Source organism: Parambassis ranga, chromosome 1 (assembly GCF_900634625.1).
Source record: "Parambassis ranga chromosome 1, fParRan2.1, whole genome shotgun sequence".
Lineage (NCBI taxonomy): Eukaryota > Metazoa > Chordata > Actinopteri > Ambassidae > Parambassis > Parambassis ranga.
The window spans coordinates 25,070,999-25,098,589 of record NC_041022.1 but is presented as its reverse complement, the minus strand read 5'-3'; the positions used below and the strand labels follow the sequence as shown (position 1 = coordinate 25,098,589).

General features: G+C 42.4%; 4 protein-coding genes and 1 non-coding gene across 5 annotated transcripts in view; 2 read left to right on the top strand and 3 right to left on the bottom strand.

The window, feature by feature from the left end:
• LOC114442536 (nidogen-1-like) overlaps nt 1–5,575 on the top strand; it is a 29,333-nt gene extending 23,758 nt beyond the window's left edge. Inside the window, exons 16-21 of the mRNA XM_028416215.1 lie at nt 466–592; nt 676–847; nt 1,255–1,412; nt 1,505–1,628; nt 2,021–2,133; nt 4,601–5,575. Coding sequence (XP_028272016.1) covers nt 466–592; nt 676–847; nt 1,255–1,412; nt 1,505–1,628; nt 2,021–2,133; nt 4,601–4,719 — 813 coding nt within the window. The 3' untranslated portion in view covers nt 4,720–5,575. The remainder of the gene's footprint in view (nt 1–465; nt 593–675; nt 848–1,254; nt 1,413–1,504; nt 1,629–2,020; nt 2,134–4,600) is intronic.
• On the bottom strand, nt 2,251–2,322 carry trnat-ugu (transfer RNA threonine (anticodon UGU)). The gene has a single exon. It is a non-coding gene; the product is annotated as a tRNA-Thr (tRNA).
• A 2,224-nt stretch (nt 5,576–7,799) lies between the features above and the next one.
• On the bottom strand, nt 7,800–16,390 carry tbce (tubulin folding cofactor E). Its single transcript, XM_028413792.1, has 17 exons — nt 16,115–16,390; nt 15,881–16,006; nt 15,392–15,476; nt 15,052–15,219; nt 14,804–14,889; nt 14,576–14,675; nt 14,396–14,498; nt 11,872–11,948; nt 11,669–11,761; nt 11,240–11,304; nt 11,065–11,120; nt 10,794–10,946; nt 10,586–10,724; nt 10,413–10,481; nt 10,261–10,320; nt 10,026–10,117; nt 7,800–9,206 (listed from the first exon to the last, which is right to left on the bottom strand). Exons 2-17 carry the CDS (start codon nt 15,993–15,995, stop codon nt 9,111–9,113), a joined length of 1,557 nt encoding a protein of 518 aa, XP_028269593.1. The 5' UTR covers nt 15,996–16,006; nt 16,115–16,390; the 3' UTR covers nt 7,800–9,110.
• On the top strand, nt 16,389–19,769 carry rbm34 (RNA binding motif protein 34). Its single transcript, XM_028413804.1, has 11 exons — nt 16,389–16,599; nt 17,004–17,160; nt 17,323–17,450; nt 17,577–17,787; nt 17,946–18,005; nt 18,115–18,158; nt 18,281–18,364; nt 18,451–18,514; nt 18,600–18,642; nt 18,729–18,847; nt 19,342–19,769. The coding sequence occupies exons 1-11, from the start codon at nt 16,487–16,489 to the stop codon at nt 19,681–19,683; spliced, it is 1,365 nt and encodes a 454-aa protein (XP_028269605.1). The 5' UTR covers nt 16,389–16,486; the 3' UTR covers nt 19,684–19,769.
• A 997-nt stretch (nt 19,770–20,766) lies between these two features.
• Nucleotides 20,767–23,971, bottom strand: tomm20b (translocase of outer mitochondrial membrane 20b). Its single transcript, XM_028404225.1, has 5 exons — nt 23,726–23,971; nt 22,282–22,328; nt 21,985–22,066; nt 21,692–21,834; nt 20,767–21,371 (listed from the first exon to the last, which is right to left on the bottom strand). Exons 1-5 carry the CDS (start codon nt 23,847–23,849, stop codon nt 21,327–21,329), a joined length of 441 nt encoding a protein of 146 aa, XP_028260026.1. The 5' UTR covers nt 23,850–23,971; the 3' UTR covers nt 20,767–21,326.
• Between the last annotated feature and the right edge of the window lie 3,620 nt (nt 23,972–27,591).

The following is a 27,591-nucleotide window of genomic DNA, read 5'->3' as shown; positions in this document are numbered from 1 at the left end:
AACATAGTAACATTACCACAAGAACTTTCGGTCTGTAAACTGTGCTATTCTTCTTCATAGCAATGCAATTAACTCACTCACTCACTCACTAAATGTGTGAAATGCATATGACTTCCAGGAGTGACAGACAAAACTCCAAAAACAATCTTTTTTAGCTTGAGCACTCGGCCAAACTAGATCCTGGTGGAAGGAACATGTAGCAGCAGCAGGATTTTTGTGATGTCGACTTTCACTCCCTTTATGTTCAGATGTTCTAGAATTTATACCCACTGTTCATCATTAATTCAGTCAAAACCCCATCTCAGCATTCTTCTGAACAATCATTGGGTTGTTCCTGAGAAGATTTCAGCCTCTGAAGCCTTTTCTTATCTTTCATGAAGTCTGTAAATCATCCGTCACACAGCAGCTGAACACAAAGACTCCTTGTAAAAAGTCTCAGATGAATGAAACTGTGTTTTCTGTCAGGACCGGGTTGCGATCGCTGTGGCCTACGACTGTGTGGAGAAGATGGTTTACTGGTCTGACATCACAGGGCCAGAGATCAGCAAGGCCAGTCTGAGTGGAGGAGACATCATCCCGGTCATCACTAAAGGTACAGTGGACCTTACAGTCCAGTCATGTCATCGCTGAAGTATCAGTAGCTGTATTACACTGTGTCTCTTCCTTCCTCCTCAGAGCTGCAGAGTCCTGAAGGTATTGCCATTGACCATGTGTCCCGCCTCCTCTTCTGGACTGACTCCATGCGGGACACCATAGAGGTCTCCAAGCTGGACGGCAGCCAGCGCAGAGTGCTTTTTGACACAGACCTAGTCAATCCTCGACCCATCGTCACCAACCCAGCATATGGGTAAGTGATCTGTTAAGCTGAGGAGGTGGAGGGAGGAGACGGTGAGTAAATACATGTTGGCTGACATGTCCTTTGAAGTAAGATAAGATAATGCTTTATTAGTCCCCCACAGGAGAAAAACACAGTGTTACAGCAGCCAGGAACGATAGAAGCACACATTGTAAGAAGAAGACATTGTAACTATATGACTATAGTAATAGTTATACATTGCCATAGTGATGTAATCTTAGTTATGTATAAACATACATACATGTAAGTTAGTAGTCATAGCAGTAATCTTGGTAGCAGTCTCAGAGTTGTGGTTTAGGAGTAGTAGTAAAAATAGTAGTAGTAGCATCAACACTTACAAAAGGTTTTCCAGCTCAGGCATCCAAGGCGTACTTTTTACGAGATGTTTTTGTTGTCAGACGGCTGTACTGGGCAGACTGGAACAGAGACGGGCCTAAGATTGAGATGTCCAACATGGATGGGACAGAGCGGGTTGTCCTGGTCAAAGATGACCTGGGGCTTCCCAATGGTCTGACCTTTGACCCTGAAAATCAGCAGCTGTGCTGGGCTGATGCAGGTGAGACTCCCGGTGGGCAGGATTTGCAGAGCTGTTGTACAGCAAGATGTACTCTCAGTGTCCCTGACTAATTTATCCACACTGATGTGCAGGCACTCACAAAGTGGAGTGTATGGATCCGCACCGCCAGCTGAGGAAGCAGATCGTTGAAGGGATCCAGTATCCCTTTGCACTGGTCTCCTTTGGAAGGAACCTGTATTACACAGACTGGAGGAGGTATGCTGCTATATACTTACAGATATATTCGAAGTCATGTGAATCATGGAACGTGACATTTGATGTTTTTTACATTTGCATTGTCATGATGAATTAGCCATGGCTCAAAGAGCTGGCTGCAGAGTAACACACTCACTGTGCATTGTACTATGTACAACTGTGTATGTGACGAATAGAATTTGACTGAACACATCCATTAACAGGCCCAGAGTCTGAGTGGATTTTAAATAAACTGTTAATGGTGCATTAAAGTCTGCTGTTTAAAGCTCAGCTATTTGACTGGGTAAGGCATATAAAAGCTAAGTGTGTTTAATCTAACGTGTCTCAAACCTCACTGTGTGGTCTGTATCAAATACAGTTTACATGATGTAATGTTGTGGTTATTTTTGCAGGGAGGCTGTAGTGGCTGTGGACCGTCACTCTGAGAAAGAGACAGAAGAGTTCCTGCCACAGAGGCGCTCCAGGCCGTATGGCATCACCACAACACCAACACAGTGTCCGCAAGGTAAAGGGCATTTGCACAGTAAACTGCAACACTTGAAGGAATAGTTCCGCATTGATTAAGAAAACCTTTATTTGTCCCACAATAGGGTTAATCATATAAAGCTTGTCTGTATTGCTAAGGCACAGATGGGGGTTGAACCCATGATCTTTGGTTTACAAGACCAACGCCTTACCACTTGGCCACCATGCCCCTGATAAAAGTCCAGACTAGAAATTGATGAACCCAACAGCCCAAACTACAGGATGCTAAAAGAGCTGTGTGATTAGTAAACTGAACTTAGATGTGAATTTCTGAAGTTAATGTTACTTCAAGTCAAATAAGTAAGTTGCACAGATAATTGCTTACTAGCTGATATAATGATATCATGTCATGCATATAAATAATACAAAACACAACTTTCGATGACATTCTGTGTGCAACAACTATGCATTTTTGCTGCATAAACTCACATTTTAAGCCACTCGCATATTATTTCATGCTGTTTCTGGACAAAACAAAACAATGGTGATGAAAATCTTTTTCTTCTTTCCCTGGTTGACAATCACCAGGAGGGTCCCACCTTATGAGCTGGGTCCTGTTCAAAGTTTCTTTGCGTTAAGGGGGAGTGATTTCTTGCCAGTGTTTGACTTCAAGTCCTTGCTTCGTGTTCAGGCTCCGGGTCTATGTAAATTACCCAGAGACAGTTTAAGATGTTATACAAATAAAATTGCATTGAATTGATGTGCAGTACTGGGGGTGCAGTGGTTAGCACCGTCACCTCACAGCACCTCAAGTTATCCCGATTCGATTCTGACTGAGGCCTTTTTGTGTGGAGTTTGCATGTTCGCGCCTGCATGGGTTTTCTCCGGGTGCTCTGGCTTCCTCCCACATTCTTATAGGTCAATTGGTGGCTCTAAACGATGCCCTGTCATGGACTGGTGAGCTGTCCAGGGTGAGCTGTCCTGGGTGTAGTTAGCTGGGATAGGCTTCAGCCCCCCATGACCCTGCACTGCAGGACAAAGCGGGTTCAGATAATGGATGGATGATGTACTGGATGATGTTACCCGATAAAGCTGAAACCATCCATTTGCTACCAACTATTATATTGAAAGTTGTTTTTTGAGGTGTTTGTACTTGGGGTCTAGCTTTGGATAGAAGGAGGCTAGGTGTTTCCCCCCTGCTTCCAGTTTTTATGCTAAACTATGCATAAAACTCTTAGCACAGTTAGCACAGTTAGCTAACCTTCAAACAGTTGTGTTTTTTTATGTTTTGCATTTGGAAATGTGGATGAACCCTGGAGTGGTGAACTTCAGCTGCACAGTCCGTTGGTCAGAGCAGCTTAATGCAGTGGGAGTACAGATGTGCTCAGTGAGCGTAGTAATTGATTCCAGGCTCATATAGCTTGTGGATGGATATAGGCGTGGGAACACCAGGCTGATGTGACCTCAGGGAAACCAGCTGTGGATCTGGAGACGCACAGCTGGATCAGTGCCCTGAACTATACAGCAGGCAGTGAGAGAAACCACATCACCTGCTGCTTTCTCTGGAACATGAATGGGTGAATGAGTTTCTGTCACCAAATGTTGAACCATTCCTGAAGTTGCAGTCTCTTTAAAACATTTCTGTGGTGATGTTGTTTTTTTAACCAGATGTTAAAAAGAACATTTATTGTAGATGATGGTGTTGTAGGGCGTTTTCATTCTTGGCCTGTTTAATGTGTTCTTGTCTGGGGATTGGAAGCTAATATTTAGAATACCAAGGATGCTAAATTATTGTCCCATTGCTTGTCAATTGTATAAAACCACATGGTGCAACTAAAGATTACATATGAACGCTACTTAGCATCCCAGCAGGTGTAATGTTGACATCCTGGTAAGAAGGAAAAAACTAAACAAATAACTAAGATGACATCACTATGACAATGTAGCCTATAACTAATAACACAGACTGAGGTTCACCAAACTGCATCTGAACAAAGAACAACACTTGGAACAATGTCCTATGGACACATGAGACCAAAGTGGAGCTGTTTGGTCTTAATGATCACCACCATGTCTGCTGGAAACCAAACACAGCATTTCAGCAGAAACTCCTCATACACACTGTCTGACAGTTAAAGCTTGGTGGAAATTGGGTCATACAGCAGGACAATGATCCAGAGTACAGCAGCTATACAACTTTAGAATCTTTGAATCTTTACCTTACCTTACCTTACCTTACCTTACCTTACCTTACCTTACCTTACCTTACCTCAGTCTTCATCTTTGCCAAATAAATACTGGCATGGTGAAAAAGGTTATATGTTGTTGTTCATGTTGCTGTCATTCTTCCTGGATGATGCCCCTATAAAATAACCTAAATTGATTGATTACAAATATTTTTTAAGCTTGTACTTTTCCATATTGTGTGTTATGATGATCAGAAGTCATGAATCATGTGTTTCAAGCTGATTTATTAATGACTTCCTGATGTTGTTTTCCTGCTTTAGCTTATAACTACTGCTCCAACAATGGTGGCTGTAGTCACCTGTGCCTGCCACGGCTCGGAGGCTTCACCTGCCGCTGCCCGGACGCCGCTGAAGGCCAGTGTGTGGAGAGGAACCTGTGAGTCTGCAGATCGACCAGAGTGCTGCTGGAAACCAAACACAATTTATACTTTTTTTTTACTTGAACTGAACATTTCTATGACCATTTTAGAGTTGTGTTTAGATTTGATCAGTAGCCTAAAACCACTTGGATTAATCAGGAGATGAAGAAGAACTGAATAATACTTCAGGTGTCTTCATGGTTTTTTTACAAGCTTTCTTACAAATGTGGTCTAATAGATTTATGCGAGAAACAATCGTTTTTTATAATATTCTGTGCAGTTTAAAATAAAGTCACAGAGATTTGTCATTGACATTTTCCCACCAAGAGGTGTATGTAATTGCAATAATAATTACCTGTTATATATAATGTAAAACCATCCGACATTTCTTCCCATTCTGTTTGCAATGATCTGATTGGAAGAACTAGTTAACTGAATTATGGGTTTAAATATATGTATAATACCACTAAATGATATTTTAGGTGTGTTCTATATAGTTTTTTGTTATTTGTTTTATTTTTAAAATAACACTTTAGTCACATGAAATAATTATATCATTTACAATCCTAGATGATGGCCGTTTTTTTCATGACTGATGTACTCAACATTTTGGAATTGAACTGCTAATAGCAGCACTGTGAGCCAGTGACAGATCCTGTGTTGTAGTAGAAGATGTTTTCTTTTGTATTTTTTTGTATGGACTTGTAAATAATTACCTGTTATGTAGACAAGAGTTTTTGATATGTAACGGTGCTGATGATCTACCTGATAATGATGATGATGATGATGATGATTACTGTGAAGGCATGACCACATTCATGTTACATTGAGTGTTTACACTGACACCCTTTCAAAATAAAAGGAACAACAGATTTAATATTTCCCATCCTCATATATGGAAGACAAACAGTTGCTCATTTCTCTCATAAATGGTGAATATGGAAAGTTAGATATTTTACCATTGAAAGGCATGAGAAAGTCTGGAGTACAATGGGAAGATTACCATCTGTTATATTGTCTGCAACTTATAATTACTTTCTGGAAATCCAAAGTAAGATTTTACTTCAAACCTAGCTAGCCTCCAAGCACAAGCCTCCATGTTGTGTTGGATTTGGGAAACTCAGCTCAGGTTTTTTTTTCTTTTTTTTTCCTTCAATTTAAATGAAAAGCCATAAACTGTCAAACAGGACTGCACTACAGCAACACATTATTTAGTATCTGAAGTTTCAGCACAGCCTGAAATAAACTAACCATGTATATTGAAGTATACTGAGTTTAATTGTTATAGTGTTGTTAGGGTCGTGTTGCCTGGTTCAATCAGGTCGCATCTCTGAGCAGGAAGTTCTCTTGTTTGTACTGGCCATCGGCCTAGGAGGGAACATTCAAAACATGTACAGCCTCAATAAAACTTTTGGAACCCTGAGTATTTTGTTTCATTTCAGTTATTATAACCTATTGTTGACATTGCATACATTAACTCTGAGCATGCTCAGTGAGGTCTGTAGGCTCTGACATGTAGCTCTTGGATTTTCTTTGTATTTCTCTGATCTTGGGGTGAATTTTCTGGGACGTCCACTCCTGTGAAGATTGACAAATAAACTGTCTTGAATGTTTGTGAATAATCTTTCTCTCTGTAGAATGTTGAACTCCAAATAGTTTGAAATGGTTGGCCAGATCTGTACCTTGTCCCAGTTCTGTCTCTGAGCTCTTCAGGCAGCTCCTTTGACTTCATGATCCTCACGTGCTCTAACATGCACTGTGAGCTGTAAGGTCTTATACAGACAGGTGTGTGTCTTTCCTAATCAAGTCCAATCAGTGTCATCAAACACAGCTGGACTCAGATGAAGGTGTAGAACCATCTGAAGGATGATCAGAAGAAATGGACGCACCTGAGTTCAATATATGAGTCACAGCAAAGGCTCTGAATGCTTAGGACCATGTCATATTTCACTTTTTCTTTGTTAATACATCTGCAAAAATGTCAACAAGTCTGTGTTTTTCTGTCAATATGGAGTGCTGTGTGTACATTTATGAGGAGAAGAATGAATTAAAATGCGGTTCAGGCTCTGGCATGGACGAACCTAGGGCTGACAGATGGTGTCCCAGCTGTCCCCAGCAGCTGGGACACTCACAGAATATGTACACCTTACACACATTAAATGGCACCAAAACTGTCCCCAAAACTGTGGCATGGACCAACAAAGCGGCACATACCACTAAAACAGCCAGCGAGTGATGCATGTAGTGCTTGAGCAGACTGTCTAAGCCATAAAGTCCAAAACAGGCACTAAATTCCATCAAAACTTCCCCCAACATACCACTTTAAGATAGGCACATACCACTTCAGCAAGCGAGGCATGCCAAATGCCACTTCGGGATCTCGCCCCTACTGTTTCTGTGTGGAGTTTACATGCTCTCCGCGTGCCAGGTGGTTTTTCCCCCGGGTTCTCCGGTTTTCCCCCACAGTCCTAAAATATGTCAGGTTGATTGATAAAGAATCTGAACTTTCCATGTGAATTTAAGTAAGTAAACCCTATAAAATTATACTTAACATGCCATCATTTCAAGAGTCATGAAGGTAATCAGTTTCTTAATGTTGCATATCATCAAATGAATTTGTGACAATCATCACCTGCAAAAGATCCGAACACAGAAAAACAGTGTGACACACAGTAGTGTCCATCCATTGTAAAGTTTGTCCTCTTGACTGAAATCTCTAGACATGATTCTCTGAAAGTAATGAGTGGTTATAACTGCCCTGAGTATTAAGTGTGCAATAAATGATCGGACTGACATCATCCAAAGATGACATGATATATGTGGGGCAGCAGAATTAGAGGCTGGTCTCAGGTCAGTTTTCTGATCCCATGGAATGCAGAAGTTCAGTTTAAAGGACTGAAGCTGAGGTGGACATAACACATGAGAAGCCATTTTTAATGAATGGTCAGATCTTAAATTGTTTACACCAAAGGCTTTTTATTAAAATGTGAAATATGAATGAAATGTGTAAAACTGAAAAATAAAATGAGTGAGAGATAAGCGATGTTTTTGGGGTAATTTGTTTGGAAAGCTCCTCACACATAAGACAGTGGAGACAGAACTGCAGTTTAAAGAACTCAGCATTTGAGTTTATTTAATGAGTCATCAGGCGACTGCTCATTGGAACGTTCACCTTCCGTTCCTGTCTGGGAGAAGAACAAAATATTCATCTGTTCACTCCATTTTTGCCACATGCAAGATGGCGGCGGTGGTGACGCGAGATTCATCGCTCAATGATGTCGCCTTTATGCATGCCCGCTAGCTCCCTCCAGATTTGCGTGGGGTCGCGCGGGAATTCCCGCCCGTTGCAGGGCTCTACCTGGTGGTTCTGCCAGGCGTGTCTCCCACATGAGGCTGGTTTTCCAGTCTGCTAGAACTGAGCTGAGGGCACAGGTTAGGGCTTTGCTGTACCACTAATGGAGATTCTTTGGAAGCAGGTTGCTCTGATGACAAAGCTGATCCTTCTACTGTCTACAGTTCAAAGACCTGTACCACAGCTTTCAGGCAGTTCATGACTGATGGTGTGAGAGTTCGTCATATAAATATCAACAGCACACATTCAATCAACAACAAACGTGGGAAAGGCCTCTATCCAATGTAACAAGTTCAGGGTTAGTATTGTATGATTTGTATACCCACATACATTAAACTACAGAATTCAGAAAAGGGTGTTCTTTATGTATTTGTATAATGCTTTCAATTTTACACAAGGGTGTGGCAGAATTAGGTGACAGCATCACAGCTCCACCTGTTTGCCCATATTTGGATAACTGAGTTAAGGCAGACTCAGGGACACTAAACATGGTGACTTTTGCATTCAGTAAACACAGCATTCAGCGTACATACCTGTGTGTGAACATAAAGAAAAGAATGAATTTAAGCCTTTAGCAGAGTTGCACTACTTACATTTTGTGCCATTACACATCTCTACTCTTTTGCAGTGTATTCCAGTGCAAATAATGCAACCAGGTACAAGGGCTGTGTGATTAAAGACCAACATCAGCTGCTGAAGGGTCATTTTCTTCTTCTTTGTGACTGAGAAAAGAATATTTTTTTTCTGCAAATTTCTGCAGTAATTCATTATTTTTGTTTTCCTTTGTTTCCATATGTGTTACATACAGCAATGAAGAAATGAACGTCCTCACAGTCATACATGAAACAAAAACAAATCATAGTAGTCATATTTGTATCTTCTTGTTCATCTGAAATGAACTCAAATGTAACCCAGGCATTAACCAGACAGAGGAGAAATTAAATCCACCTCTTAGGGTGAGGGTGCGGCCTCTTCAAACAGCACACCAATGGAAAGCATCCCCAGAGTCTGACAGTTCATGCGTGCTGCCTCTGCCGTGTTCTCCAGCTCTTGGTGTGGGTCAGGACCAGCGCACCAGCACCTGGTCTCCATCTGTTATTGAGTAAAACTGCAAAGTCTTCAGGTCGCTGTTCATCTCGAACTCTGTGTCCATCCTCTATAATGGATGTTTGACCCATCGGCACAGATGGACATTAAATACAGACGACAAAGGATCAGTTAATGTCTGACAACATTCTGTAGTCCAACAGTGAAGCTGGTCATTTCTTTAACTGGTGCATCGTTCATAAAACTGCCCCAACAGCCAGACTGGAATATAAAATGAACTTCTCTTTCAGTAATGTGTGTTTGTGATCATCCTACATCCAACATCACAGCTGAGCCTATGTGTGTTATCATTAGCAAAATACATAATACATAATGATGCTATATACCAACAGTATATACATACATATATACATATAGCTTCATTATGCATGTTACAGATTAGCTTTGTACTGTAGAGGCTGTTTTGTTGGTAAGTTCTACACCATTGGACATATCACATGTTAGTTGGAGGAGTAGCTGGTGAACATGGGGAAAAAAGCAAGCTATCCAACTGATGATGGCATTGGTCATCTAGCAAGCTAATTGTAGCCAGCTAGCTGTGGCAACACTACATCAATTGAACCAAGCTCATAACTTTGGTTCAAGCGAGGTAGCCAATTTAGAAACTAATCACATGACATTATCCTCAGTAAATTGCTAACAACACATACCTAGCTTACCGAATACTCTACGAACTACTCTAACATAAAAATATTGAATTGCAGATTGTTTGCACCAAGGCAAAGCTGGTTTATAGCTCTGTTCATGCATTAGCAATGCAAACTTTTTTTTTACATATCAACCTAAAATAATACCAAACAGGGTGTTTAATAGTATTTACCGCAGGTCCAAGCGTATTTTTAAGCAGCACTGTGTGTGAGCATGTTACCTTAGGGGTGGTGTAGGTGAGGCTAAGACCTGCTGCAGGGACCTTCAGCAGTCTGTACAGGAGTCCCTTCACCTTGTGGACGTCCATGGTGGCTACAGAACAGAAAACATGCTTTACCTCATTGGTTTCAGCTTCATCTGGAAACACCCTCTCGTGGCAGGCTGCTGTGTTACAGTTCAAATACAGTAAAGAAAAAGAAGACAAAAAACACAGCATAGTGTTGCTGAGTGTGTACCTGGAAGTTTCTTCACAATCGGCCTCCGGTCAGGGTGATCAGGAAACACAAATGTGATATCTGGTGAGGGAAGAAGTGCTGAAAATGATATCAGATCGGATGGAATTGTATTTATGTTTATTCATTTGACAGCAGAAAGAGGAGGCACTGACTTAACAGCTGATTTTTCAGGACAGATGGCTGCTGCTTCTTCAGCTCGCTTGAATCAGGAGCTCCATACTCTGAAAAATGAAAAAGCAGGGACTAGTATTCTATGTGGGGAAATAATCTTTGGTGTTTTTTCCTGTTATTCACTGATAACACCATGATCCACAGTATGACTTACTGGTGATGAGCTTCTGGTAACGAGGGTGCTGACAGGTGAACTGGGTGCTGGTCTGACTCTCTCCTCCCGCCTTCAGCCACTCCTCCCCAAACATCTTAATGTAGTCCAGCTCTGCCCCCCTCCTTTCCTCAGGTAGAATCTGCAGTAAACAAAAGACTGGATGAGTTAAAGCACACGTGCAGACACACATATGCGCAGACACACTCACCTGAGAACCGTTCAGGATGAGCAGCTGTTCTAGTTTGGCAATAATCATCTGATTGGCTGTTTTGGGGTTTCCATCACTGCTCTTCAGTCGGTTTCCACGACACGAAAGTCGCGACAATCTGGGAAGCTTGGCTAGCTCATCCACCACACACCACTAAAGGAGAGAGATTAAAAGTATCGACCCACACCAATGAGAATATGATCTTTTTGCATTACCAAATAAACTGGATGCAATTCTGTGAACTCCTGTTTAAGCAGGAAGACACACTGACCTCTGAGATGTTGTTGTTGTCTAGGATGAGATTCTCTAAAGCTGGAAACATGGCTCCTACAGGACAAAGATTCTAAACTTAACATGCATTATATCTCATAAAAAGGAAGTGAAAATCAGAATTAATTTGATCATGAATCACATTTAGTAGAAAAATATTCAATAATTGTTTTTACCGGGAGAAACATCTTCAAACGGAATGACAGTCAGGCTGGTGTTGGACAAATTCAGCTGCTCCAGTCTGAGATAAGACACACATAGTGACATTAAAACACTGACTGATGAAGTGACGAGATAAGACAGCTCACTGAGCAGTCACTTCCTCTATCTGCCACATGGACTTTTACTGCCATGTCCCTTTAGGACACCAGTAGCAGGTCCTAACATTTTTTCTGTCACTTTCAACACAGAACAGGCATAATAAAGTGCGACAATATGAAAATGTGTTGATGTCTGTAGAAACAATATAAATTCTTCTTTTCATGTTTTTGGCTTTTATCAAATGCCACTGAGTCCATCACAGAACGTACTGATTCCTGATGATGTGACCTTGCTAACACTTTGCTGCATTCAGTCTTAAAGTCATTAGGAACACCACACTGTACCTGGGCAATGCAGATAAACTGAGCACACTGTCTTGTACTAATGGATTATTGGACAAGTTCAGGCACTTCAGTGATTGCAGCGCTCCCTCTGGCCTTTAAAAGAACAACAACAAAAAAAACAAAATAATCAAAGTCAGTTACAAGAGTTGGTTTTAGAACAATATGAGAGGTAAAAGAGAGATAAATGAGGAGGAAGGAGGTACCTCTGCAGTTCTGTGATGTTATTTTCTTCTACAGACAGATCCTCCAGCTGTGGCCACATGATGGCACACCTCAGGATCTAATAGACAAACAGAAGAGAACAAGGTAACTCAAGGCTGTTCCATACTCCACGAGACAGAGAACAGAGAACTCGCTCCACGGGTCGTAAGAGTAAAAAAAAAGTTCTTTTCCGCACGGAGGTACCATACTCCGCGAGACGTGTGTGTGCAGAACATCTCATACGGCCCACGCAGCGCACGTCACACACAAAAGGTTGACATGCAGTTGTATTGCAAATTGTGAGCACAGTCGTGGTTACTTGGCCTAACGAGCTGATAATGTTCAGGGAAGAGGGCGCACAGCATGACAATAGATAGATCAGTGCAGCAGACTACAGCAGACCTCTGGTCTGTGTGAGTTTAACTCTGTGAACGTGTGGATGACTGTCTGCAATAATACATCCCGTCTCCCGGTGTTTACTGTGCGTGAGCCACTGTAACGCCGTGATCAATACTGGGATTAGTTTTTATCGCCACCTTGTGGACAGACTCTCTCCTCTGTGCGCCGTGTTTCTCCTTCCAGGGGCTGTTTGCCAGCTGCTCATCTAAACTGTCCATTGTCGCTGTGCTTCCTCCTTCTGTCTGTGTGTTCTGCACCTGAAGAGGGTCTTGCGCTTCTCCACATTCAACACGCCCACAATAAATTCCGACCAATTCCAGCATGGTTGATGCACAGCCGTAAGAGAAAAAGTTCTGCCCGGGCCATGTGCACAAGAGTGCTGCACAACGGGCGGTCCACAATAAAAAAATGACGTCATTTTGTGGGCGTAACATCTGCAGGGGGAAGGGAGTTCTCTGTCCTCGCGGAGTATGGATCCAGCTTTGGCCCAGTTATGGGTTTATATCCATCTACTATGGGTTTATATCTTATCTCTCCTCTACTCTCCTTAGTCTGGCTCATACTTGTAATATTGTCTCATAATCTGTGTTTACTGTCTTCCTCGTAGTTCTGTGCCTCACTCTCGCTCTCTCCAGACCTGCATACTGACCTGCAGTCCGGCCCCTGATCTCTCCTGAGCTCATCGACTTCATCGGCCCCTGCTGCTCATCTTTGTTTTGATTACTATCAAATTACTATTCCTACTTATGGACTGACGATATATATAGATATCTATTACAATATAATCACTGTTTCATCTTGCTGTCATGTTTGCTCCTCTCTCTCTTCTTCTCCTCTCTCTCCTTCATCCTCTCTGTCCTGTCTCCCTCTTCTTCTCCTCCTCTACTGACTGCCGACTGGCAGCAGGACTGGTTCCCCCTTAAGTTGACGGGTCCTGCTCAAGGTTTCTTCCTCTTAAAGGGAGTTTTTCCTTGCCACAGTGTTCTTAAGGGGTTCAGGCTCTGGGTCTCACGCTCTGAGTTTCTCTGAAGCGCTTTGAGACCATTTCTGATTGTAAAATGTGCTATATAAATAAAACTGAATTGAATTGAATTGAAATATCCTACTCCTGCGTATCTGCTCTTCAATTCAATTCAGTTTTATTTATATGGTGTTTTTTACAATCATTTTTTACATGGCACTTTACAGAAACCCAGAACCTGAACCCCTTAAGAGTGGCAACAGTGGCAAGAAGAACTCCCTTTAGAGGAAGAAACCTCGAGCAGGACCCGGCTCATAAGGAGAACCTTCCTGTTGACAGCCGGCTGAGTAAAGGAAGAGATGAAGAGGTAGAAGAAGAAGAGAGAGCGAGAGAACTCTGTCGTTCTCTTGTTAGGCTCACTTTAAGTATAAAGTCAGTATTCAGTGTCATTAACATTATGTTTCTCGTATCCAGAGTTTAAAATTGAAGCAACTGCACTCATAACATATTTTATCTATAGACACTTCATCACGGTCACATATAGTGGCTTCATCAGTTCTCCATGTTTTATGTACTTGGGATCTCTTTGGGTAGATCCCATTGAAACTTACATGACTAAATTTCTGTTTTGTAGGTTAATGGTTGGGTAACAGCCTCAGCTACCACACAGCCATGTGTGGAATTAGTTACTGACCCACTGCCATTGTGAAACATCATACAAGAAAAAGAAAGCTGATGTCTCTGTCCTCCGCCTCTGCAGAGCGGGTTTCTAGTTTTACATAGATGCCTTGGAGACTTTCAAACAGTTTGTCCTCTCTGTCCAAGAAAGCGGTGTTTTTGTCCTCAAAGGAGTGTTCACTGCCTTTAAGGTGAAGATGGACTGCTGAGTGCTGCCATCTGTGCAGTGGTTGTGTGGTGATTAATGTCTTAATAAACTATGCCATGAGCTCAGTTGACTCAATGTCAAACTTTGAGCGAGAGTCGCCAAAGACATATTATGTTTCTTCCATAGTATTGTGCATGTCTCCTACTTCTATAGGTATGCCAGGTTAGAGAGCTACATGCACTTCAAAAAAACAACAAGGTCAGTGCTGAACACAGCCTAACAAGAGCAGGTTAAATCACAAATAAAATGAAATAAATATCAGTGTGTGTAAGCTGTGTACCTGTGGCCAGACCAGATCACAGTTGTTGAGCACGAGGACTCTGAGGCTGCAGAAAGCCTGAGAGTGACTCAAGGGGTCAGAGGGCTCAGTCATTCTGTTGTAGCTGAAGAATAAGACATAATACAATGTTCAGTGGAAGAATACCAATAGACCAATATTTAAATTCAACATAAACAATACCTGAGGCACAGTCTCTCCAACTTGTCCAGCTGCTGGGTGATAGCAGCCACATCATCCCAACAGGACAACAGAGTCTTGCTGAGGTCCAACCACTGAATGTCTGAATACAGCTGTCAAGGTGTCAGCGAACATGCTGAGAACCACACTTCCAACGAAAACCATCTTCTCATACACAAACTTTCATAAACAATTCGATCCATTATTAGTTATTTGGGCAAAAAAAGATACTGGGTGTAGTTTTCCTGATTTCTCCATCGGCTCCGGGCCCATTCACCTCACGACAGTTCAGCAAAACAGACTTAAGTTGCTCAAGTCTGTAAAGAAAAATAAATCTTCCTCTTAATATTCCTCCTCTACAAATGGGTTATGAAGGCTAAACTGGAGCAGCTGTTGCTGGAATGTAGCTAAACATGATCAACCATGATGACTGCATCAGTGTATCAAAGGTACAGTGTCCTGTTCTACAACAAACACACCTGACTAAGCCCTTCACCCAGACCTTACAGTCTGAAAGAGTGGTCTCCTTGGAGGAGATGTGCTCACTCTGCACCACATCATCCTGGTACACCTGCCGCACAGCAGTCAAAAAGTCCATGCCAAAGCTCGCCTTCGCTGGACGGATGAAGGAGCCTCCTTTATAGTGCCTGGGAGAGTGGACAGAAACACCAGCATGGTGGTCATCACATTTAGAACTCTCTTATAAGCAATTAGAAGATAAGATGGTAAAAAACTAGATGTGTCATCATCAGTCATTAAATATCTGCACACATATGGCATCCTATTTCAGGCTTTCATGACAAACACGCTGAGGATTACCTGCAAGTAAAGTATTGCACTCCGTCATTAGTGCCGTCATGTTTGCCTCTCTCTGGGTTATCCCACTCCACCCCGAACCACAAGCCTGGAAACACAAAGCAGTCATAAAGGAGGGTAAGGTCGCTACCATGTGGAAGCCTTCAATCCATCCCAAAGGTCCGAACAGTGTGTGTCAGAACCTAAAATCCTGTAAGGTGCCAAGAGATACTTCCAAATATGGCATCATGGTAGCATTCGGTTTGTGCCTGTGTAGAACACAATTTGAACTTATTTAAATTTCCAATATGTAATATCGGGACCTTAGCAATGTTGTTTGATGTGACAGCTGGCTTACCTCTAACTTACAGTGTCCATAAGCTTCTTAGCTGTTGTTTCTAAACACGTTGTAACTGGTTTAAAATGTTCTGTTACAAGTGTATCTGTTGCCAACGATAATTCACATGTCTTGATGCGTTACTGTTACTGTTACCGTTACACTCCTGGTCTTACCAGTAGTCGGTGGTACCGGGCCCACGTACCGCACTGTAGCCCGTTCTTCTCCGCAGACAACCCGCCTACCCACCGGGTCCACTGGCACCTCAGGTTCCGTGTGGTCCACTCCCATTGAGCGGCTTACTGAGGAGAGAACCCCAAAACCACACGAGACAAGAATTGTAGGCAAAACATTGCTGTGTTATAGTTGAGTTGTGTAAATTAATAATCAATGAATACAAATAAACCTACCTGTGTTGTTAAGGTAAAAACAAGTGTGTTCGCTGCTACGCTAGCTCTCACACCAAAACATTCACGTATCACCGGAAGTGACATGTTTCGATGTCGTACCAGTTTTTCCTCTTGTTTTTTTCTCGAAAATAAAGCTAATCGAAATGTCTTGTAAGGTACCATGTACGCATTCTATCTGTACGTGTGTGTCATTCCTCACATCTTCAGTGTTAAGTTCAGGGGCTGTGAGTAAAACCTCAGCTAGGAACCGTGTCCCGTTGTGACCGTGTTCCCTGTAGGAAGTAATTTAGAGAAGGACAGCTGAGCGCTTGTTGAGAAACGTGTGTACGCGCTCAAACTAACATGTAAAACGAGTCGTAGAAATCAGATTACATGCTGCAGATAACCTCGAATGATTCATTTTTTATAAAAAACAAGCCAGAGGTCAGTTGTGGCGTGAGACTGAATATTATTAAGGAAACAATGAAGAAGAACGTTCACCAGAGGTTTGTTTACACAGTTTTATTTCCCATCGTGGTCATCTCACTTAGGCTTAACAGTGACAAAAAATGTTTCAAATCAATTTATTAGCTTTAGCTAACGCAGATTTTTGGCTCCTAATGACGCATCTAGCTCGACTCATTCTTTAAGATTTAGCTCACGACTCACAGCAGCCACCACTTTTTACCTTTAACTCTTAGATTTATGTTTTAGCTCATGCTGTGGAGTAGCCATGTCTCTGTGTGTTTTGAACACTGATAATCTTGTCCTGGTCAGATTCAAGGCAGCATAGAAGCCCTGTCACACCCGAACATCCTCAATATTGAGAGGCTGCTATTAAAGAAGTTGCTGTGACCATAGAGATATTGCAATATCATTTTTACAGTTGAGTATCTTTTTCTGTCCTCAGTGGAGACACATCGGTAGGGCAGCAGTCAGCCAGCTACGTGGTGGGACAGGTGTCAGGAAGTTTGTTCCAGAAAACCTTTGCAGCCACCGGGTCTCTTTCAGCTTTGTTTACCACAGCTGCACCAGCTGCACCTCTGCTGTTTCAGCCAGCACCCAAGGTACATCCAACACTTATCATCTGTGAGGAGTCAAAAAGATTAGATTTATGCACAAACAAGTCTGTAATGTCATTGAATAGGTACAGCAGACATGCATCAGGACTTCCTTCTTCAGTGACAATTTCAACATTAATTAAAACTTCTTATTTCTTATTGTGTCAGCCGATTCAGAGGGCCGCAGAAACACAAGAGCAGCAGGAGGAAGGTCCAGAGGTCAAAGGTCAGCCATGCCAGAAGAAGAAGAAGCCACCAAAGGAGAAATCAGCAGCTGAACAGAAGCTAGAAAACAGGTGAGGTGTTCTGATATTGTTCTGCTTTTTATTACTCTTCTCTGAAAACAAATAAAAAATAATAATTTTTTAAAGTTATTTCCAAAAAACACCTGACATTCAAACCTTCTTCCTGCCTTCATTCAGGGAGAGCAGTTTACAGACAGCAGATGCGGAAGAACGAGGGCAAAAGACACCCTTGAAGAAGAAGAGGAAAGCACCTGAGTTGGGCAGAGAGAATGATGTGGAGCACTGGGTAATGAAGAGACAGAAGCTGAAGGTCATCAAAGATGTGGAGGCCTTGAAGAGCAAGAGGACTGTGTTTGTCGGCAACCTGCCCATCAGCTGCACCAAGAAGGTAGTTTGTTGTTCATTCGCATACACAGTGACATGTAAACTAGCCATGGACTGGGCTGCAAGGCTACAGCTGTAACATGTAACATTATAATAACAAACCTCTTACATTTTATTTAACACTTATCTGACACCTATTTTTGTTGTTGTTTGTCTCTTCAGACCATGCGGAGCATCTTCAGAGATAAAGGATCCATTGAGTCTATACGGTTTCGCTCTGTGGTAAAAAAACCCATTTATTCATTAAAGAAATTTCACATCATTGTAGAATTGCTGTCTTTCTTCTGTTTTTGACATTAATTGTATGATTTACTTTGTTTGAACTTTACAGGTTAGAGAGGATCCCTCAATGTCTCGCAAAGTAGCAGCCATCCAGTAAGTGTCTGTCCAGAGAGGTCTATATTTCTTAATACTTATTACAGGACAAACAACAAAAACAATAAACTGTCTGTTGAACAAGCTTTCATGTTGTATTAATGACTTTCTTCTCACTTCAGGCGCAAAGTTCATCCCAAAAAGCAAAGCATGAATGCCTACGTTGTTTTTAAAGATGAGGAAAGTGTCATCAAAGCTTTGGAGAGGTCAGACACACCTGACATGCACCTCACACAAAAACTCACCACACTGTTTACAAGCTAATTGTTCTTTTTGTTTACTGTCCTTACAGAAATGGCATGGAGATAGAGAAGGACTTTCACATAAGAGTGGACAGAGTGACGGACAGTTCATCAGTGAGTTCATGTTTCATATCTAAAAACAATCGGACTCAGTATCTGCTGTAAGCACTGGATGAGAAATCCTCTTGTTGTCTTGCAGCATGATCATAAGCGCTCAGTTTTTGTGGGGAATCTGTCATTCGGTGAGTCACTCCGCAGAGTTTATGCTGACAAAATCCTTTATGCAGTATATCAGGTGTGTAGATTTACATCTGCTGCATGTTGGCAGACCTGAATGATCTGGCGTTTCGGAAGCACTTTGAACAGTGTGGTGCAGTGGAAGGTGTGCGACTGGTGCGAGACAACAACTCCGGACTTGGGAAAGGATTTGGCTATGTCTTGTTTGAGGTAAGATAAGTCACACCAGGGTTTCCCATACATAGACCAATTTGTGGCGTGCCACCACATAGCTGCAGGTCTCTTCCTCCAGACCTGCAGTCCGGCCTCTTCTCCTCTCTCTCTCTCCTTCATCCTCTCTGTCCTGTCTCCCTCTTCTTCTCCTCCTCTACCTGACTGACTGGCAGCAGGAAGGTTCTCCTTATGAGTCCGTTCCTGTTCAAGGTTTCTTCCTGTTAAAAGGGACTTTTTCCTGACTGTTGGTTTTAAGGGGGTTTAGGCTCTGAAACAAATGGATTGCTGCAATTCACAGCAATGCTGTGCTTAACTGGCGGTTAAATGAATCATTTATTTTTGTAAGCATTTAAAAACAGCCATGATAATGAGCCTTTTGTTTCTTAAAACAAAGGCAGGGGGACAGTCGGCTACAGATGTTTTGTTTTTGTGTTATCCTTAGAGGTTTGCTGTGTGTTCAACATGTGTACCTTTGTGTGTCCACACTGCAGAGTGCAGACTCGGTTCAGCTGGCATTAGAACTGGACGGTTCAAAGCTGGAGGGCAGGGCCATCAGAGTGAAGAGATCAGTGAAGAAGGAGAAGCAAAAAAACAAAACTGACAGCAAAGGGAGGCCCGGAATGGGCCCCATCAAGGGCCCTAACAAGGGTTCAGGACGGGAGAAGGGAGCCGGTGGGGGACATTTCAAGCCCCAGCAGAAGTTCACAGGAAAGCGGCAGCAGGGGAAGAAAAGCTCCACCTCCTTCAAAGGGGAGATGGTGGATCCAAGCAAAAAGATGAAAAAGAAAGGACTGAAGAAGAAACCGAAGACAAACAAGACTGTTCATATCTGAGGGGACGTTGGCATCAGAGCAGCAGCATCTGGAGTGATGAGCACACTCTCATGTGTCCTCAACATAAAATAAAATTCAGTGTCACATGTATTTTTTATTTGTTGTGTACAGATTAAATCAACTAGATCCTATTGGTTGCAGTTAATCTTTTTACTTTACTTACCCTTCCCTCATAATAATCGTCATGTCTGCATCTAATGTAGTCACGTGGCCTAACAAACATAATATCTGGCAAGCTATCTCACCAAGTAGCTGTCAGGGACAGGGCAGTGTAAATTGAGAAGAGGATAAATGTGTGGCTCATTGTTTAACTTTCCAGCAATCTGTGACAAACTACTGCAAGACAGCCAGGCGCCTCATACTTTAAGCTGTGATGCTACCATAGCTACATGCATACAGTGTAAACAATTCTGAGGGTGTATAAACTGTCAAGCTGCACTGTATGTGGTGCATATTCACTGATCACCCATATATCTGTGATTAGTGGCAAAAGTGAAAGACAGGTAAGACATCACATATACCATTCTATGTGAGGTTTTTAAAGACCACCAACACTCTCAGGTTTCCTTTAAGTCACAGTCTGCATGTGTCCACTGAGCTCTATCAAATGTTTTGTTACGACAGGGTTGCACAAATTCAATTCAATTCAATTCAATTCAGTTTTATTTATATAGCGCATATTACAATCAGACATTGTCTCAAAGCGCTTCACAGGAACCCCCCTAAGAGCACTGTGGCAAGGAAAAACTCCCTTTTCCTACAAAGTTCAGCCACTACTTTGCAGAAGAGGTTGTGATAGCCATAGGAACTACAAAGTGGGTTAGTCCATCATGGCGTTTTATTTTGAAAGGGCAGATTAGAAGCTTTAAAAACCTAAATTGTGTTGCGGAGGATACCAGCACAGCAGCCAGACAGCAAACTGTTCATGGATCAAAATAAAGGTGATGAACGTGCTTTACTTCTGACTCCTGTCCTGGGTTGTAGTTTCTTAGATACAAAGTTTGTCAATTTTTGAGAAGAGAAAAAAAGAATATATTGAAAAAACTAATATCCTAAATAAATAAAACTCTGTAGACACCTGGGTAAATTATTCACCTTTTTTTATTTATTTTTTTCTAAAGGGAATCATTTTCTTCTTTACTTCTTAATGAGCAAAACAGTTTTTTTCACTTTAAAAAAGTGTTTCCAAGATTTAAACTGAAAAAGACAACAACACAACACATACTCCGTCAAGCATCCATGCAGCCGGAAGATTCCTGTTTCTGCAACTTTGTACTTCTGATATCATGGTGAAGATACAAAACCATCTTACAGCGTAAACCTGGTACATGAAGCTCTCCAGGAAGGAGCTGATTAAACCTATTATGGTTTGTTAGTACATAGCTACAGATAGACGAGTGGGGACAAATGTTTGTCTGGGCTTTATGAAGATTTTCTAATACCTAAAAGAAAAGGTAATAAGTTAAAAAAAACAAAAACAAAATGAGAACAGGAATAATAAAAAAACGAAATCCCTTCAGGACAACTTGATGGGGAAAAATCAGCTGTGATGATGGAGACTGAGGAGTTGGCATGTTGAGATGAAGGAGGACACCATGACGAAGAGAAGGGTGAGGAGGGCGATGCTTCCTCTTGTTTCCTCCTTATTCTATATCGTCCTCGCTCAGACTCTGCGCGCTCACGATACGCTGCAGAAGAAGCAGGAAACACATCTTGGATTAACTTTGGACAAGGCAAGGCAACAGTGACTGATTACAGACCAGAGCTATCCATCTGTAGGTAGACCAGAGGAAAAGGTGCAGTGGGTAATTTGCAGGAAATGGGTGCTACTTAGCTGATGACAACGAAGGGTCTACAAGGCTGATTCAAAACCAGTTTTAGCATCTTTTCCTGCCAGATAATCTGTAGCTGTAGGATCATGCTGGCCCATCTTGGCGGATGGAGCATTGTTCCATAGGTGTGGTGTTACAAAGCTATAGTTAGGGGGGCTCCTCCTCCTGTGTCATACCTGGCTGATGCTGGGCAGTTTAGTGAGCAGCATCTGGAAGACGGGTGGTGGCAGAGTCTGCTGCAGCACCTGCAGCAGCTGCTGTGGCTGACCACACACTGCAATGGCATTAGTCAGGTGGTCCACGCCTTTCTCATAGTCTCCTGTAAAACAGAAGACATATTCAGTCTGCATGTCCTGTTGAACTATAGTTGAAGAAATCCTCAACTAATAAATGTAAAGAAGAGAATATTTCAACAATTGACATCTGAGTGTGCTAAGCCTGTGTGTTGTGTGGCTTTGCTGAGCGTTACCCTGAGCCAGCAGCTCCTCCCCCAGCTGGATCTCCTCCAGGAAGAACTTCTGCACGGCTTCAGCATCCTTCAGGTCTGGAAGCTGGGGACAATCAAAAAAAGCAGATAAGAGATATAGGCTGGTTTTCTGTCATGGCTGACAGTGTGCTATGGCACAGTAAGGAAAAGAACCTGTACTCACAATATATATTCAGGTAAAGAAACATGTTGAACTTCATTATTACAATATGATAGTGCCAAACCTATGTTTCATTTTGACTGAGTCTGTGACATTATGTCTACAGTGACTGTACTCACCTTAGCCAGGCCTGCCCTCTCTTTAGCTACCTTCTGCTTTCTTCTCCCTGTGAAAAAAAGTAACCTTAGTGAACAGTCACTAACAGCCTCCCAGTATACCACGGTGTGTAAAACATGAGCTGGAGCTGATGAAAGACTCAACATCAGTGGGTCAGAAGGGAAGCCGATTTGTGTTAACACAATGACAAGAGAGAAAGACCTAAACAATGGTGTTAGAGAAGCAGTTGTTGCTGCACATCAACCTGGAAAGACTTTTAAAACCATTCCAAACTATTTGGAGTTCAACGTTCTACAGAGAGAAAGATTATTCACAAGTGGAAACATTCAAGACAGCTGTCAGTCTTCACAGGAGGGCTATGAATTTGTGCTTGTTGACACCTTGCAGTCATTGAGTGGACCATGAACTCCTCTGTATACCAGGGTGTTCTAGAGACAAGTGTGAGGACATCTGTCTGACAGCTAAAGGTGGTGGAAACTGGGTCACACAACAGAGCAATGATCCAAAGTACAGCAGCTAGTCTCCATCAGAATGAATGGAAAATAAAAGAATCAGGGGTTTGGAATGGTCTAGTTAAAGTCCAGACCTCAACACAACTGAAATACTTTAGAGGGCTGTGGATAAGAGAATGTCCGAAGATCTCAATGAACTGAAGAAATGTTGTGAAGAAGGAATGGACCAAAGTTCCTCCACAACAAAGAGAGATACATGGAACAATGATACGGCTGCTTGAGGTGGACCTACAAGCTACTGAGTGACTGGGTTACAGCCCACAGCCTGGCAGTGTGTAACATCCTGTTAGGTCATCCTAATTTAATCAAATGTAACCCACCCATCAGACAGAGAACACAGACTGTGCATGATCTGCACACAATCATCTCTAGTGATCCCATGTAGGTCTAACTAATCCAAATCCTTTCACTTCAGTAACATAATACAATGCTGCCAACACGCTCTCATTATGCACCTCTCCCTCTTCTGTTTGCATGATAAAGAAGGCATGTGCTGTAAAACCCTAAAAACATCACACACACACACATTTACCCTGTTATTTCTGTGCTCAGAGGAGATCCCCAAATATTCAGATGGAATATTGAGTGAAACCATACGTCGTACAATGACCCCATCGAAAACTGAGAAAACTGGTACAGAAAAAAAGGCTGTAAATGTGGCCCTGTCCTCTGATCGTGTTTTAACTGCTGCCTGACCAACATCAGAGCCGATCTTCCTCTGGACTTCGTGAGATCAGCATGCTCTGCTGGGTATGCCTATGGCCATGTATTGAGACATTTAACCTTCTTCTGCAGGTCAGTGTCACCAAACCAGCCCCGCCGGAGTGCAGCCACCACAGTGTATTTGTAGCAGGCTACTAAAACACACTGGTCCTGATTCGAGCTTCTGGACTCGATGAAGGTGAGGCAGAAGCAGGGGGAGGTCAACACTCACGTTCTCGCAGCCTGTTCTTGAAGTTGGGGTCACTCCGTCTTTTTCTGTCGAAATAAATACAGTAACCGACCAACAAAGCCCCGCACACACCCGCCGCTATCGCGCTTGTCCTACCGCCCATCATAACTCCACAGATATGGGTTTATTTGGTGGTTTATTAGCGAATTTCTCCACCGTAGACGTTTCTGTCAAGCGGCTGATAGAGCTGCTTAGAGCAGAAAGGACCCGGAAGGCCCCGCCGGGTGACAGCTGGGGCCGCCTGAACATGCCTGACTGAAAATAACATTCTGTTTTAAAGGGACGATCAAAAATACAGATGATCAAATATACAGATGATTAAATACACAGATGATTAAATACACAGATGATTAAATATACAAATGATTAAATATACAAATGATTAAATATACAGATGATTAAATATACAGACATGAGAACATGTTATATTAAACCATACAATGACGTCCACGTCTCAAACACAGCGCTGTGTGTGTGTGTGTGTGTGTGTGTGTGTGTGTGTGTGTGTGTTTAACATCGTGGTACATAGATCGGCGCGATGACACATGAAGCAGCAACAAGGAAATAAAAGGAAATCTTTATTTATTTAATAATTATGTAAATTAAACTCATACTTACGCCTAAATGCTTCACTGTGTTTATGTTTCATGACCCCGAAAACGTTTTGTGATTTGAATTAAAATGCATTATTAATTTGTAGCCTGTGAAATGTTATAAAGATGACGTTAACGAACACATAACGTCATTATTCATACTCAGACTGCACCTAAAAGTACTCGGCCCCTGGTCTAGGAGTACAGAGGACCCAGAGACGATTGTCACATGGTAACACTGTCTGGTTTGGTAACAGCACCTGGGCAGATAGGGGGAGCTCTCCAAAGGGTTAACAAGACTCTGGCCTACCATCCATGGACACTCTGTCCACACAAAGCTGCAGGGAAAGAGCAGAGGACATCTTCAGGGACACTCACCACCCAACCCAGGCAGAAACTATTGAAATTGTTTGTAGTGGACGAGCCTCAGTCACTAAGCACCCCCACTGTGGAACCAGCTTCCTATTCAGTTTGGGAGGAGGACTCCGCCTGCACCTTTAAGACCAGGCTTAAAAACGTTCTGTAGTGTTGTCTCTAGGCTCTATGCAGACTGTTAGTAGAGATACCTGTATAACCTTCGACATCCTGAAGTCTATATTATATAGGACACTTTGAAACTCTACCACTTAGGAAGCAGCTAAAGAAGATTATTCAGCTGGATATGTGACAGCTGCCATAAACAAATAAAGCCTCCAGCTGTCATCATGTTAACAGTGAGCTGTTGATAGATACCCACACACTGTCCCTTTCATGATTGAACATTGAACAATGATTTTTTTAAGAAGACACAGCTACCCAAGACTGACTTCAGTACTTTGTGTTGAAACAGGAATCAAGGAAATTTGTTTGTAGCTGCTATAACGGTAGCCAACCACTAGATGTCCCTGGTAGGCTGTCTTAAAAGCTTCACAAGGTTTAATCCACCCATCTCTACCAGAAAGAAAATTCTTTTGCTGTTATACACATTATTGATTTTCAATAATTTTTTAAAATTTCACGAAAGTTTGCCTGCTTGGGGGTCCAGGCTCCATGTTAGCACTTATCATAGCACATAAACATAAAACTCCAGGACATCAGCTCTTTATGTTAAGGTGTGTGGTGTCGGGGTGAAAATCCCCTTGTTTCCTTCTGATCTCCCCCTGAATTAGTTTGTAAGGAAGGAGCGGATAAATTCTGGTCTCAAAATTATAATTTATTAAACAATGAGGCAAATTCTGAGTCGCAGAGCTCTGGGTTGTTGCACACACAGAACCAAACAAGAACAACACAAGAACAGGACAACCAACAAGAACAAACAACCACACAGCAACAACGAACAATGCAACAACAACTGGACATGGGATTCACACATTGATATACCCCATGGGCGTTCCTGCCTGCCGGCCCACAGGGGCATCTACCGCCCCCCTGCAGACCCTGGTTCATACAGCAACTAGACCATTAGTGTTTACTGCCAAATAAGGTAAAACTTCAATTCCTTAAATCTCATAGGTTGTGAGTCCGATCTGGGGGTGACCATAAAACTGGGTACTCAGGAGAAAAACACATTCCTTTAGAATCTGGCTTTTATCAGGTCAAAGGTGCTGCTGTCCTTAGTCTGAATTTATGACCATCTCGTACCAACCGGAGCTCTCTCCAGAGAGCAGAAAAACAACTGATCTCATCTGCCACAGCCTGAACTGCAGAAAACAACGTTATATGACATACTATGAAATTACTTATTAATACATTCAGTATCCTCAAATTACTTTGATTTTCTATAAAACTTCCTAACACATAAACACTTATGAAAATCACATTATTAAGCGATAAACACATATAAACATGAATACTTATATATCTGAACACACTGCATGTTAACACCATGCAGAATAAATTCTTTCACCCTACAATTCCCTCTTTTGAGCTCTTATAAGAGCTCACAACAAATCTTCCTCGTCGTCACCTGGCACGGGCACCTCTGCTGCCAGCAGAGGCATCTGATATGAAGGAGAATGAAAACCTGAATCCTTCTTTTCAATTGCTGACACAATTAACCTGTAACCTAAACAGTGCACACAGGGAATATAACAACAACAACCACATATAGTCAAAATACCCAAGAATGCTGCAAAAAAAGTGATTAGTGACATACCATACTACCACCTTCCAGGGTCCCAGCACCCTAATCAGCCAGTCGTCCAGGGGGTTATCTATCCCTGAGTGCTCATGCAAGTACTGGAAAGAGTTCTTAAACCTTCTAAAGCTTTAGTGACCTTACCGTCGGGAGCAGTGTTATTGGGAATGAAAGTACAACACATTTCATCAAACATAGCACATACACCTCCTTTCTCTGCCAATAACATATCCAAAGTCATCCGGTCCTGTACTGAAATCAGATCCCCATGCATCGTCTGGATATAATGGGGCAGGTTCAGTGTACAGGTGGGGCCTCGCTGATGCACAGGCAACACAACCTGACATATTTTGCTCCCTCACCTGTTTTACCATCCATCTGAACCAAATATTACCATCCTCATATCCAGTAGATAACGCTAATACATCAAACGGGGTGAGCTTAGTGTAATCATGGACTACAATGTCGGGTTGGGAGTCCCAACATTGGCCAGGCACTCCGGAAGATTTAACATAAGGGTTGTGGTCCAGGCCAGTAATTGATAACATAATGGGATTCTGCGTGCAGCTCCAATCTCTTTGTATATGGAAATACCCACTGAACAAGATCCGCCCGCCTGAGGTGGTTTTAGCTTTTTTAGGTGCCCAATTTGTGTGCTGCCACCCCAATCCACAAACTTCTCCATACTGTCTCCACGACACATTATGTCCCCCGCAGTTGATTACTGCGCACAAATCAAAGATAAAAGAGAACTCTGAACCCTTATAGTAGTCTAACTCTATACCTCCCCTGTTTCTCACACATACATCTCCTCCTGTCCCTGGTGCTCTCCTCACCCTGCGTGTGCTGGGCCCTGGATTTGACTTACCATTGGATCCTGGAAAACTGACAAAATAAGTACACACGAAATTATGTTACACAGAAAAAGTCAAAGATACACTAACTACAGACATGAAAACACAAGCTCCCAACACCCTCCAGTTACCCCACAGTCCCATCTTGTCAGCCGGAGTCTTCTTGACACAGGAACTAGAACCTCTGCTCCTGAAACTTTAGACCTTCCTCTCGACAGCTGACCTTACTGATGACTGTGGTTCGTTTCCTGGTGGGGTGATGCGCTTAACTTCGCCTATCACCCT